The sequence below is a fragment of the Globicephala melas genome, chromosome 21 (assembly GCF_963455315.2).
Source record: "Globicephala melas chromosome 21, mGloMel1.2, whole genome shotgun sequence".
NCBI lineage: Eukaryota > Metazoa > Chordata > Mammalia > Artiodactyla > Delphinidae > Globicephala > Globicephala melas.
The window spans coordinates 13,187,814-13,202,489 of NC_083334.1; the positions used below are offsets into that span (position 1 = coordinate 13,187,814).

General features: G+C 50.2%; 2 protein-coding genes across 4 annotated transcripts in view; one reads left to right on the forward strand and one right to left on the reverse strand.

The window, feature by feature from the left end:
• ACSL1 (acyl-CoA synthetase long chain family member 1) overlaps positions 1 to 14,676 on the reverse strand; it is a 307,865-nt gene that overhangs the window by 213,117 nt on the left and 80,072 nt on the right. The window lies entirely within an intron of this gene.
• Positions 6,373 to 8,247, forward strand: HELT (helt bHLH transcription factor). Of its 2 annotated transcripts, none has more exons than XM_030884008.2 (4): positions 6,373 to 6,399; positions 6,838 to 6,942; positions 7,217 to 7,313; positions 7,748 to 8,247. In XM_030884008.2, exons 1-4 carry the CDS (start codon positions 6,373 to 6,375, stop codon positions 8,245 to 8,247), a joined length of 729 nt encoding a protein of 242 aa, XP_030739868.1. The 2 variants fall into 2 exon arrangements, with proteins under 2 accessions (XP_030739868.1, XP_030739871.1); XM_030884011.2 differs by having other exon boundaries at positions 7,751 to 8,247.

Consider the following 14,676-nt stretch of genomic DNA (forward strand, 5'->3'; position numbering starts at 1 on the left):
TGGTGGATGAACGAGGAAGGCAGAGAGAGAGGGTGGATCCAGGGTGTCAGCCACATGAACAGATGGGGTGTCTGACAGACTACTGCTACTGGATTACTGCCCATACAATGGGATCTGTTAACACTCCTGGAATTTTCTCCTCCTCCTGAATCTTCTCCCCAAGTTCTGTGTTATTTACTGCAATTTACAACAATTTCTTATTGTCAGCAATATACACCTCTAATTTTGTGTGCAAGGTCGCCCTGTAAAGCAGGTGAAACCTTTGAGCTGTAGAAAGCACTCCCCTCAGTTCTCTAAGCTGAAGCTCCCCACGATGACTTCTGATGCTGCTTTAATACAGAGCAAAAAGCTGGAATTATCAGCCCCAAAGAAAAGCCAGTTGCCTAGAAAAATCAAAGCCCAGAATCAACACGGTTCACAATATCTGTAACATACTTTCTAAGTGATGTTAATGTCAAACTATGGAAAACAACTCCTTCACCTATCATGCAGCCTCCCTAAGTGTTCTTACTCAATAGTTACATTTACGCCTCCCCTTGTTAGTTCTTGCAAAAGTCCAAAAATAAATGGTAAGATATGACCCTACGGGGCCCTGTGACAGATTGCCAAAATAATCCCTGAAGCCCCTCTTCCAGTTTTCCTTCATTCATCAAAACTACATTGAGCATCTACTACTTGCAAATTCTGGAGAGACATGCAGGAAATAAATCACTGCACATAGGAGGCAGTACTAAGGAAAATATTGCAAACACCCCATAGAATATTTGAACAAGCAGTGCTACAAAGCCCCCCTTGTTCACAGGAAGCCTTTCAATCTGTGCACTGAATTATTTCTACTTAGGACAGCCTGAAAGTCCCCTCCACCTTTGCTGTTGTCTTTCTAGGCTACCCCTTCCTACCTGGCACTTGCCAACTGGTAGCCTTCAGCTGTTAAATACCAAATGGTGGCCTCCAACTTCAGCTAAAGTGGTGTTTCACAAACTTTGAAGGGCACAGGAGTCAACTGGGGATCTGGTTCAAATGCAGGTTCTGATTCTGTTAGGTCAGGGGAGGAGCCTGAGGTTCTGCATTTCTAATGAACTCCCAGGTGACTATTACGCTGCTGGTCTGAGGACCACATTTGAGTAGCAAGTGATTAAGTAAAAAGAACTTCCTTTTTACTGAAAACAAAATACAGCCAACTTCATAAGGCATTCGATTCTAGAGGCATAGGTGTAATGTTTCAGGACTTCCGTAAGGAGAGAGAAACTGAAGGCATCGGAGCCATTGGATAGACGGTGGGGCTGGTGCCTAACCGTGATTTCAGAGCTGCTACCTCATTCAGCAAAAACTCAGGTACTAGATCTAAAAATAGAGTTAGAAAGCAAAGAACTAAACTGGGTCAGAGACAAGAACAAACGAGATACAGACCAAAATCTGGGGAATCACTCTATTACGGATACAGTTTTCCCAAGTCTCTGGTCGCCTTTCAGATTTGGGGTTTAGATAAAAGCCCACACCTTCAGTGTGTGTCCTCATGGCTGGAGACATCCCCCCACCGTCACCTGGCTGCTCTGACAAGCACCGTCTCCTGACACGCACTTCCTGCTGACGTCCTTGCTGAGCTGAGAACACTACTCGTGATCAGAGGGAACAGAAGAATTTAGGGTGCTGAGTAAGGAAAAGCCCAGAGAAGTCACCAACCCAATAGGATGTGTGCTGCATGGCTTCTAGGATGGGCACTGGGGGTGAATGGGCACTGAGGGTGACTGCTGTGTTGAGGCTTCTGTACCGGGGTCTGACACAAACACAGACCTTTTCTTCCTTATGAGAGGACACGCCCCTGAGCCATGTCCTTTTCTGAGTGGTGTTCCCAGCCTCTGGCTCACATCAGTGCCCACAACGTGCTGTCATCACTGGACTTGGGAGAAGCAGGAACATGTGGACTGAGGCCCAAGGACACAGTTGATGCCTCTGACAGCGATCACACCAGCCAAAGGCAGCAGGTGTCCTACAGAATGTCTGCCAGTCCTGAATCACAGCGTCCCTACTGGAACTCTCCTTGCAGTAACAGAGGAGTAAACTGAGGCCGTCGGCCCTGGAGGTCACACAGCAAATCAACAAACACTTGAGACAGTGGCTTGCTGTGCGCCATTGTCATTCCCAGTTCCCCTCGTGGCACCTCAGATTCTTCGGTGGGAAAATGGGTATCGAACCTGATGCTCTTCTGGGCTTCTTTCAGAGGAAACATCCTACAGTCCCACATTCTGGGATCCTATTCGCTTCAGAAATAGAGCCCAACGTGGGTTCTCTTTGTGCCTTGACCTCCTGGTACTTCAGAAGTACAGGAGAGTCAGCTACCGCTGTGTTTTCTCCACTCTCTGACAAGACTCCTCACATTTCCCCACTTGATAAAATCCCCAGGCCCACTAATGAATCTACAAAGTCTGTGTATTAAGATGGGAGGAAGAGGGAGAGATTTGAAATCACCCAGAACACCGTCTTAGAGCAATTTGGCTGAAATGACCAAATACCCACTAGATTTGTTTTCTTTCCATTCATTACCCCTTCCCCTTCCCAAGCCCATAAACCCTCAGTTTCTAGAGTTGGAAAGAAACACAAAAGAGTCAATTTTTCAGTGTTTGGAAGCTGTATGTCAAATCTATGTAGCTAAAACATTTTTTTAAAGTAAAAATAATAATATTAACAATAATAAACATTTTCTGTTTATGATTGCTGTATTCTCCAACAAAGGTCTTCAGATGCCAGGAGTCTAAGTACAGACTACTATTGAATTAGCATCGTCTAATTTCTAAGTAGTCTTACTTCCTAGTTTTCCTTTGATTTGGATGCTAATGTTTGAATCACTTGAAATGGTCATGCTGTTGAGTTGAGGGGCTTCTGAACTTGGAGCCTTTTTTCAGCCTCACACCCCATGGGAGACACTGCTGGCCACCAAGCACCAGGTGATGTCACCTGTTCGAGGGAGCATCTAAAGGCCCCCCATCATTTGCCTAATTTGGGTCGATTTAACAAACCTCAGGCCAAATACTGGGGCTTTTTTATGGAGAGTGAAGCTTTCTCAGCAATGGGAAAAACTATGAAATGAATGAAAATATCACACAACAGCACAAACCCCACAAAACACCACTATGTGAGAACCACTGTAGAAGTGATTTCCAGGCAAAGTAAAACAATTCATTGAGTAGGTAAGCCTTCTTTTAGGTGCTCTGCCCATGTTTACTTCCTTCATCCCAGTGGCCACCTTGTGACCTGGTAGATACAGTAATTATCTCCAATTTACAGAGGAGGAAACTGAGGCACGGCAGGATTCAGTGAACAGCCTGAAGCCTCACCCAGCTGGTATGTGGTGGAGCTGGAATTTGAACGACTGTTTGGCTCCAGGGACCAGAGCTCTTCATTATTCTGCTCTCATTTTGAGTGGAAACTCGGTCACCATCAGGGAACACTTTATCACCATCCTGGGAAGTAGGAGTAAAGGGACGATGACTGTGAGGGTCCCAGCACCCCCTTTCTGGCAGTGTGATTCAAGCCTTCCTGCCGGGAAGACAAAAATAAAACACACCCTTCCCCTCACCTGAATGGGAAAAGGCTTTCCCAGCCTTTCAGAAAGGGCTGCAGACCCAGAGGACCTGGTGAGGATGGCCACCTCTCCACCCCACTTCCCCTCACTTCCCCACCTTCATTTGGGCCCCTCCCCCAAGCCATACGAGGGGACTTGCAGCCCTGGGCAAGATCTGGAGCCCAGCTCCCAAGCAAACACGGGAAATTAAACAGTTTGCACAGAATGAAGTTTGGCCCGTGGAAGGTGCCCGCAGCTGGCGGTTAACACCAGCTGTAAGAGGATCAACTCCTAGTCCGCTGGCTTAAAAAGGGGATAGGGGTGAGAAGTGTGCGCGCTCCCTTTTACCCATTCACGTTAGTTAATTTGGATGATAAGGGTTCGTGTTTAATCCCCTTGTGTGCAAGTGAATATACTGAAATCGACAACCTCTGAGAGGGCACCGGCGGCTGGCAGAGCAACCTGCGGGAGGGTGCGGGTCGTGCCCAATCCAGCGTGAAGTAGAAAAGAAACGTCAAGAGGAGACTGAGAGTACGACGGGGAGGACACCCTAGGGGTGCGTGGTGCGGACCGAGCCCCACACCTCCCAGACTGCAGCAGGTGGGCTGCTCGCGTCCCCGAGGCCCGGCCCGCCAGGCCCGCCTCTGCGCCCTAGGAGCCCCCTAGGTGCCACTGGAGAGCAGGGCTCCCCCCCAGCCACCTCTGCCAAGGACTAACGACACCCAAAGGGAGAGCGCGGGCCCTGCCGTAGTCCAGCAGAGGAGAGAGAGTTTAGGCAAGGTGGGGAGCAGAGAGGGAGGGAAAGATGTGTCAGGAGAGGTCTCGGTTGTTCTCAAATGCAACAGATTAGAAAAAGGTGAGAGCTCAGCGGCTCCGGAGCAGGTCATAGAACAAAAAGCATTTTTACAGTTTCCATCTGCAAGAAACCTGGCCCCCACGCACAGCCCGCAAGCCTGGAGCCCCCAGAACTCGGGTTCCGGCGCAGCAAGTGCCAGCGAGGCCTGGCGGTCGGGGAGGAGGCCCCCGGCTGCTGGGCCCGGCTGCCCGCAGAGGCGCAGGCGGAGCAGAGCTCCCAGCCGCCGCCGCCCCCCTCCTGCCCCTCGCGCCAGCCCTGCAAATTTCCTCCCTCCTTTCGGTTCGTGCCTTCCCTCCCTCCTCCTCCCCCGATATATTCGCTCTCTAAAACCATAAAAAAGAGATCAACCTCCCTAACTTCACGGAGCCCTTTTCAGTGACAAATATTGATGCCCAAAGTGTCTGCGCTCTCCCGCCCCCAAACTTTAAGGCGCCCGCGAAAGGGAGACATAAAAAGTTAACAATGCTGTGAAAATATGTTTGCAGAAAATAGACAATCGTTGGATTAAACGTATTCAAGTATGAAATAATGCCTTTTTGTGTCAAAACTTGGGCGATGGGCGGGTACAAAAGTTCCCTGTGGCAGCTACTTGCTCCCTTTGTGAGCCGTGCGCTTTGGCGTCTCCACTTGGGCGCATTACTTAGAGCCCTCTAAGCGCGATTGTTTCTCCCTTTCTAATGACATTTACCGGATCAAAACATGCTGTTAATTCGATCAGAAGGCTTCACCCTCTCTGACAAAGCCACAATAATTTCTCCTGAAGTTTGTTAAATTGACCAAAATTAGGCAAATGAATAGGGGTCTGTAGGCGCCCCCTCTCGCAGGTGACGTCGCATAATGCTCGCCTGGGCCAGCTGCATTCCCCCTTTTCTTCTCAGCCCACTCTTCTCCGTGTTGCCCCCCAATCCTCCCACCACCCCCCTCACACACACACACACACACGCACACACACTCACACACACGCCTGCCTGTCTTTCCTCCCCCACCCTCTGGCATTATTAAAATTTAGCCCAATGAAACTATTCATACTTTTCAATGGACATTTTCCTTATAGGATAATAGGCTACAAATTGAGCCTCTTCCCCCCGCGAAGAGAGAGCCCGAGGGGGGAGAAAAGAAAGGCGGCGATGTGGTCAGGGAGTAGGGGGGAGCGTCGCGTGCCAAAGACCTGCGGGAGGGGCGAGGCGAGGCGGGAGCCTCTTGTGCCCGCCGCAGCCCCACACCTGCCGGGATGTCCGGACAAATAAAACGGTGTAAACAAAAAGGGGGGAGATGGACGTGTCACCAAGTCGTGTGAGAAAAGCCTGGGAACAAACGGGGCGCCTCCGTCTCCAAGAGCTCTCCCTTGAACCCGGCGGAACAGCCTATTAAAGGCTTACTTAATTACTTTAATGACTCTGGACAGGCTTTAAAACGCACTCGGCGCTGAGACTGCGGGCTTGCTGGGATTTGTAAACAGGCAATCGTGTGAGACTCAGCGGTGGGACTAAAGGAGGCGACACTGTTTTGTGAGGGTCCTCGCCCCCCGGCGCCCGCGGCCGCTGCGCCCCTGCGCTCGCTCGTCCGCCGGCGCAGGTTTACCGCCTCCTTCCCGCCCCGGCTGTTGCCATGCTAATGTTATTCCCCCGCCGGTCACGTGTCCTTTGAAGGGCCACGTGGATTAACAAAGCTGATCTGCCCCCAGCTCGCCCCCCTCGGCTGCTAATTTTTTTTTCTTAACTTTAAAAAAAAAAAACTGATCTTGAATGCATGCATCCCCCAAACGCAGCTCCCCTAATCCTATGGAATAATTCAAGCCGTGAATGCACTTGGAGCCCTGGATGACCGCTTTATAAGGCAGCCCCTGGTAGTTGGGAGGCTGCAGTCTACCTGGGACACTCGAGGAGGCACACGAGGCGAAAAGTGGACGGGTGCCTCGCGCCACCGCCTCTCCCGAGGGCGCGTACTGACCAGAATGTCAGGAAAGCTCAAGGAACGCAAAGTGAGTCGGCTGAGCCCAGATGGCTCTTGCGCCAACAGGGTGGGGGCGTCTGACGCCCGCAGCACCACCTGGCTGGACCGACAGGCAGGGACATTATCACACGGGACTTCTCCTGGAGAGGAATCCTGAGTGGTTTGGGAAGGGGATGAGGATAGAGGAAGGGGACGCCTCAGTCAGGGAGGAGCCCACGCCTGGAGGCTGGTGGCCACGTCCCCACTGCCCTGGTGCTCAGCACGGCGGTGTGGCCCAGCGGACGCTGGAAAGGGAGCGCACCAGCGCGGGTGTGAGAAGGCAGAGCTTATGTGACCCACTGTGGAGGGACAGGGGCCTGGGGCGAGTCCCTGGGCAGCGTTGAGGGCTGGGAGACAGCTGTGCCAGCCGTGCCTTTCACGACTCTCTGGGCAAAGCCATCCTAAACGTACAAACCTCTGTTCGCAGAGAACCCCCGTTTCCCACAAAGTGATAGAAAAGCGGAGGAGAGACCGGATTAACCGCTGTTTGAACGAGCTGGGCAAGACGGTGCCCATGGCCCTGGCGAAGCAGGTAACGTCGGCGGCCGAGAAAACGGTGCTGGCGCTGGGGATCCTCTGCCGCCAGTCTCGGCAGTGATGCCGGGAGTCTGGAGCCTGAGAGGGCCTTGCACGTGTGGGCTCCCTTCCCGGGTGCCTGAGCGCTGAGTGAGCCCCGGGCGGCCCTCGCGCAGATCCACAGCAGCGCCCCACTCGCTGGTCCTCTCCGGATAAAACCTTGCACCCAGCCTGCCCGGGTTGGCCGGCACCCGCTGGGCCGCTTCGAGGAGCCCTTCCTCCTTTTGCAGAGTTCCGGGAAGCTGGAGAAGGCGGAGATCCTCGAGATGACCGTTCAGTACCTGAGAGCTCTGCACTCCGCTGATTTTCCCCGGGGAAGGGAAAAAGGTGGGCGCGGGTTGCGCAAAGGGGAACCTGGACAGGGACCGTGCGCCACACGGAGACCTGGGGGCGGGAGTGGGAGTGAAACGGCGCTCGCTAGAGGTCTCTCGCTCTCTGGATGCTGCCGGGGCGGGGGCGGGGGCGGGGTGGAGGTAGGAGCGGACTCCTGTGAAAGCTAGGGGGACTGGAGCACAGGTGTCTGGGGATACAGGTTCCGCGGCCTCCTCTCAGGTGGGGAGGGTGGGGTCAGACTCTTAAGGAAAAGGAAGTCGCTAGTTGGCGTTTTTCCAGTCTCCAGCGTAACAAGAGGAGAGGGCGGGCGTCCAACGGAAACTCCGGCCAGGAAACGTGATGGGAGGTGCTTGGCCCCCGCCTCGCACTCCCGGTCGGAAAGGGCGCTCACAGTTTTTTTCTTTCTACGGTTTTTCTCGCCCCTCCAGCAGAACTGCTAGCGGAGTTTGCCAACTACTTCCACTACGGCTACCACGAGTGCATGAAGAACCTGGTGCATTACCTCACCACCGTCGAGAGGATGGAGACCAAGGACACCAAGTACGCGCGCATCCTCGCCTTTTTGCAGTCCAAGGCCCGCTTGGGCGCCGAGCCCGCCTTCCAGCCGCTGGGTTCGCTCCCGGAGCCGGATTTCTCTTATCAGCTGCACCCAGCGGGGCCCGAGTTCGCAGGCCATAGCCCTGGTGAGGCGTCCGTGTTCCCGCAGGGCGCGGCCCCGGGGTCCTTCCCCTGGCCACACGGCGCGGCCCGCAGCCCGGCGCTGCCCTACCTGCCCAGCGCGCCCGTGCCTCTTCCGAGCCCTGCGCAGCAGCACAGCCCCTTCCTGACGCCCGTGCAGGGCCTGGACCGGCATTACCTCAACCTGATCGGCCACGCCCACCCCAACGCCCTTAACCTGCACACGCCCCAGCACCCCGCGGTGCTCTGACGCCGACTCGCCCGCAGATTTCTTTGCGCTTCGGGCGCTGCCTGGGAGAAATACTGTATATTGTACAAGTGTAAATACGGTGCCAACAAAAGAGCTGGGTGGGGGAAGGCCAAAAGCGAAAGAGTCTTCTGAAGGATCTCCCCCTTGGCAATAAACGTTTTCTGAAGGTACCAGAAAGATGGATTTCTTGTTACCTTCTGCTCTTCCAAAACCCACCCCCTCCGAGGTGTCTCGGGCGCAAGGCTGATAGGGGCCAAGGTGACGGCCCTCAATAGTCTGGGTGGGGAAGGGGGCGGGTCGCTGCGGTGTCTGAGGAGGCGGGGAGGCTAAGTGGAGGGGTGGCTTCCAGGCTGGATTCGCGTTTCCCCCGGGGCTCCAGACCCGCACGTGCCTCGGGCGCACCTTGGGCATTTGCCTGGGGGAAGGGCAGACTCGAGGAACAGGGCCCTCAGCTCTCAGAAAATACAAATCGAAGGACCCTCCCCAAGCAGGCTTTGGCGGACTTTCGCCAGTTCCGATCTGGGCGCCCTTCCCTAACCCGACGAGGCCCCGGACACGCGCGCACCACATGCCCGCTGGTCTGGAGCGCGCCGAAACTCAGACCATCGGGATGCGTGACTAGGTTTACGGCCTCAACCTGTCTGGTAAAAAATATGTAGAGGAGGTAGCTTCCGAGTGTGGCTTAGAAACAACAGACGATGAAGTTTATCTTCGAATGACAGCTACTCGTCGGCACCGAAGGGTTCGGGAAACTGGAGTTGCCTTTGGCGCACAAATCAGCTCAGCTTAGGGGCCGCTGGGCAACCTGGTGAGAGGCCGCCAGCGACCGGGTTGGGAGACGTGCTCCCCCGAAAGGATTGTTCCCTCTGCCCACACCCACATCCGGCCACTGGTGCGGCGTTGAGACGCTGGGTTCTTGGGCCTGCTGAGAAAGGCTTCTCCACCTTTTCCTGGGGGAGGGGGATTTTAACCTCCTCGCTCCACCCAGAACATAGGAACGTTTTGGGGTCTAGGGAAGACTTGGCTAGTGATCTGTAAGGGGCTTGTAGTTTTCAACGACAATTCGATCTGTCTTACCCACAAAACAGCAATACATTTAAAATAACAAGCTGAAATCAGGTTTTTCTAGGACCCAGAGAGCAAAATAAGCCTCACTGTTGTTCTATGTTAACTGGTAAAATGAACAAGGTAACCAACCCGTTAAAGTTGTCTTTGTGAGAATTTAAAATTTTTCCTTCATTGATTTTTTTTCTTTGTCTTTTCTTTCTGTTCCCGTTCCCTTTGATGCCCTTTAAATAACTCAAAATTAGGTAGCAGGTTTTCCTGTTTCCTGAGGCCATTTAGCTGAACTACGATTATTTGTCACCGCTCAGGTTAGCTGGAGTGCAATAAATTAACTTATTCCATTTCTGTGGACAGGGCTTAAGGGAGCTCTGACCTAGACTGTTTACTGAGGTCATGGAGGAAGATGGCCTACAATTTATAAACCCTCAAACTTGATTACAGAGACAGGACCAAAAATACCACACACACACACACACACACACACACACACACAGCCACTTCATTATGTTGTCCATAAAGTGAAACTTAAATCTTAAATGTGTATGTTTTGGGGGCAGGGAGAATCTATAAACTTTAGAAAAAGTCTTTCAAGTAAAGGGTTCTTGCCCTTACACGCACTATATATCACTACAATACTTATCTATAAAATCTGAGATGCAAACAAGTATCTCCTCCCTTATGAAATGATATAGTTGGAGCATGAAAGTCAGTGTAAGGTCAGGAGGCCACTGGATAACAAATATATATTGAGCAATATGGGATGAAAACAAATTATGCAGAAATGGGAGAATGCATGGTGCCTATTATTGGAACACATGTCTTACACCCATTTTTATCAGCGCTGGATACAGAATATGAAGGAAGGCCTTTCAGCCTTTTTTTCTCTGAGCATTAAGCCAATCTGAATTCCCTTTGGCAGTGAAGCATTAAAGATATAGTGTTACCCTGGAAATATAAATTATTAATATATTCAGCATTTTTGTCACTTCTCAACTGTTAACCAAATTAGACAAAACTTTCTTTTGCTAAGTAGATTTTCTCTTTGGGATTAGCTTTGGGAAAGCACAGGGCCACCATAGTAAAAACTTTGGTCATTTACATATAATTTTGCAAACTTCCACTGGCCCATGACAGTCTTTGTACCTCAAATGTTGGTATTCTTGATTTTTTTTTTTCTTTCTCATTTAACTGTGGAGGATAAAACCCTGCTTTGGATTTACAATGACTTTAGGATAAAAGTCTCCCTCCCCTTTCTCTCCCTCCCCCTTTCTGTGTGTGTGTGTGTGTGTGTGTGTGTGTGTGTTGTGTCTTTTTCTGAAACCTTCTTCCAAAGTTCCAATTCTCCAGGCTTGGCGAAAAGTCAAACTTTGCAGAAGATTAAAAATGTCACTACAAAATGGAATCGACTTAAATCAGATTGTGACTTTAATGTGTTCTTCCTGTACTTTCTCTGACAACACATTACTTCCAGCCTCTCTGTCCCAAGCCCCCCACCTACTCCCCCCTCTGTCTGAGTCTCTTATGCCCAATCCCTCCACTCTTTCTTTTAAGTAAGTTGTATAGTAATGGTTTCCAAGAGAGGCTCAACCAAACCCAGAAATAACAAAAAACAAAAAACAGTGGGTTTGGCTGGAGGTGACCCATTGTGATACTTCTGAAAGGGGCAACCCCTTGTTTCTTGGGCTTCATCCTTGAGTGGGCAAGAATAAAAATAATCATCCCCATGAAATCAAAGGTTTTCTCTAGAGGCTTGAGGAACAAAGCTGATGGCTGGTGCTTTGGTTCAGTCCCTGTGGCTCTGTAGGGCTACAACTAGGAGCTTCTTGGCCCTCCAGACACCCCAGCGAAAAGGCGGTAATACAGAGCTCACTTGTGCTTCCAAGCGTTATTGAACAAACACAGCCATGTACCAGTGGGGGCCCTGCAGTCTGGCCTGCTAGATACCAGACAAGGAAGGTGGAAGAGCAGCTATGCAAGTGCCTACCTGACCCCACAAAGGCACGGAATTCCTAGGAACCTGGTAATGGGTATCTGCATAGAGTAACACACCAAGAAAAGTAAGGCAAGATGGGGCATGTAGTAGGAGCTCAATAAACATGTGTGGCATGACATCATAGTACTGAGTCTCTTGGATTCTACATCTCCCCTAGACCTCTTGTTTCTGGCCCTTAGTCCCCTCCCCACTTCAGTAGAGACCAGAAAGTACTTGTACACCCACCCAGAAATCTGTGGAGCAACCTACACACATTCTGAGGGTTTTCAGACAGACCAACGTCCCTGCCTTTGCCTAGAAATTCTACCTTGTGGTCTGGCAGCAGGAGACACACTTGGCCTGCTTGGTTAAGGCAGTTAACTCTTCCTGAAGGCCCAGCTAAATGCAGACGCCAAATCCAGGATTTGAATTCAAAACTAGCCTGATGAGGGTTCTGCTCCTTTCACACGGGAAAGAGCCAAGACTGGGCTGAGTCGACTCCACCCTCCTCTTTTCTGCACCATTAGCTGTTCAGACCCCACCTGGATCTGCATTCCAGCTCTGCTTCTTACAATTCTGGGCAAATTGCTAAGCCACTCTGCATCTGTTTCCTCATCTATAAAATAGAGATATTAAAGGTGCATATACCTCATAGGGTTGCTAAGAGGATTAAATGAACTGGTACACTCAAAGCACTCTAGACAGTGTGTGGCCCACAGTGAATGTTCAATAAATGTTAGCTATCATAATAATTATCTATTCCTCCCCCCTGCAAGTGTCAGATCCTTGGGACCACCTCAAACTGAAAAATAAAATGTCAAGGCACATGATGAAAAAATCTTGAACCCCAGGGCTCTTTCTTAAACCCCAAGGCTTATTCTGAAACAAGGCAATATTCTTCATTTAGGGCAAGTGGGGGTAGGGAGCTCAAATTCCATCCCATGGTCATTTTGAGGCCTATGAGCCCCATTCCGAGTTATGGTTGGTACTCGGGGCCCCTCATAACCTTGGAATGCTATCTCTTATGCTCTTTCAAATACAGAAATCTAGCTTTATGTTATTTTGTTACAGCTCTTATACCCACATTCCCACATTCTCTCTCAAAGTACATATTCTAATGCCTATTATTAACATACAAACTTGGCTGTTGCGGATTCTTTTCTGGATCATGGAGTAAATAAATAAACTAATTCAATATTCCTTAAATACACTTTCTCTGGCAGCTTTATGTTCCTCTCAGCATCTCCCCCATTTTTTCCCATTCAAGTCTTCTGTCCATCCTATTTGTCACCTGTCTGCCCCAATGCTGGCTCCAGACCCACCCCCTGATGCAGGTGAAGGCAGTGCTGCAGACCCCCAGCTGCCTGGGTCCCGACCCCTCACTCTCACTCCCTTTCTCACTTGGCCTTCGTTTCTCACACTCTCTGGTTTTCTGATTGCTCGGCTCCCAATATCCGATTCTCCATGCACCCACGGCCTGGGGTAAGAATGATCTCTGCATGTGTGTGTCCACAGGAAGAGGTATCACTGGGGTAACACTCCCAACCTCTCTCAGCAGCCCTTTCACATTTTTCAGCTACCCCACTGGAGGGTTTAAAAGGTGGACCCAAGCACACTCACCTCAGCCCCTTTATCTTTGGGCGCCAACCTGCCCACAGGAAGCAAGCAAGCGTTCTCATCTAAGCTGGCTGGAAGATTTAGGGCTCTTCCTATGCTTTTGATGGCTAAGTTTAATTCTAAGGTGAAGTGTTACAAGCCCACTCTCCACACACAGATGTCACATCCTCCAGTCAGTCTCAAAACAGACATTTTTTTCCTCCACCTGACGTCCCATATCCATATCCTAAATGATTCTGAGAACAGGTAAGAGGGAAAAAAAAGACATTTACTTATTGGATGCCCTAAAACCCCAGAACCTGGGTGCCTATATGTGTGCAGCTAGGAAGGCGGATATACATATATGCCTGTGTGCGTTGAGCAGTGTAGGCACAAGAGTGTCCGCATGTGTGTGCACAGGTGGCTGCTGCGTCCACAAGTGTGCGTGGAAAGACGAGCTGGGACCAGAGAAAAGACCACTGAAGAGAGTGGCTAGATTAGAGTTTGAGGGACCCAACTATTTCTGGCTCACTTGGAAGATAAGAAGCAACCATTATGAAGGACTGCAAATCTGTCCCATTATAATCTCTGACAAACCCTCTATATATTGGGAAGAGCTGCAGCAAAGCAGGAGAGAGGCAGTAGACAGTGTTATGCTGAATGGGGGCGTGGAGGATAACAGGAAAGTTACCAAAACCACAGACGATGGGGGTGGGAAACTTGAGCAGGAATTCTGGGCTGAGCTATAAAGAGAGGGTGTGAGGAAAAAGAACCCCAAGGGAAATGGGAACCTGAGTACTTTTTGCTATTCCCACCTAGCCTCATTTATTATGTTTAACTTAAAAGCAAGAGTCAGTAAAACATACTAGTTAAAGCTTTATAAATATGATGAAACATTCTTGGTACAATATTTCTAGAAGCCCCTTTGCAATGTTTGATGAAACAAAAAGCAAGCCTCCTCTATGGCTGTTTTGTCATAGGTTGTCAGTAGAGGTCTTCCACAATAAAAGACTTTCATCTCCATCCACTAAGAACAGAACTTTATTTTTTACATAAACATGATTTCTATTTTATATTTATGCCAGGCTATATAAATCTGTGATCTAGCCCTATTATTCTTTCTAAATATAACCTAAAGTATAATTAGTGAAGAAAATAATTGCTATAAAGACATGGAGAGGACGCACACAAGTTTTAGGACTACAAGTTACGACTCATCTCTCTACTTTTTTGATGTATTGTGTGCCATGTATGTGGCACACCTACAACTGCAACCTGTCTAGCCTCAGCAATACTGGGGAGGAAGTCCGGGAAGTCAATTCTGGGTACTTGGAGAAGCTGTTTGGAAAAAGTCAAATTGAAGGGAGGGTCATTTGTAAATATATATTCTGGCCACAAGCCACAAGCAATAAATTTGTGAAAGCTTGAAAAATTCCTAATTTCACAAACCCCTCCTACTGTGATGTACAGTAAAGAGGCAGAGATGAATACCATTGAACCCTATCTGACTTACATGACAGCCCAGTCAAAAAGACAACAGCAGGGGCTTCCTTGGTGGCGCAGTGGTTGAGAGTCCGCCTGCCGATGCAGGAGACACGGGTTCATGCCCTGGTCCAGGAGGATCCCACATGCCGCGGAGCGGCTGGGCCCGTGAGCCATGGCCGCTGAGCCTGCGCGTCCGGAGCCTGTGCTCCGCAGCGGGAGAGGCCACAGCAGTGAGAGGCCCGCGTACCGCAAAAAAAAAAAAAAAAAGACAAGAGCAATGTGGATACTGTCAAATTAGAACTGAATAATAA

What these genes read in the sequence shown, in the direction of transcription:
- HELT (XM_030884008.2), top strand. Translation starts at nt 6,373, where the DNA reads ATGTCAGGAAAGCTCAAGGAACGCAAA. An exon ending in GAAAGCTCAAGGAACGCAAA is followed by an intron (nt 6,400 to 6,837) that starts GTGAGTCGGCTG and finishes CTCTGTTCGCAG; the next exon opens with AGAACCCCCGTTTCCCACAA. An exon ending in TCCCCGGGGAAGGGAAAAAG is followed by an intron (nt 7,314 to 7,747) that starts GTGGGCGCGGGT and finishes TCGCCCCTCCAG; the next exon opens with CAGAACTGCTAGCGGAGTTT.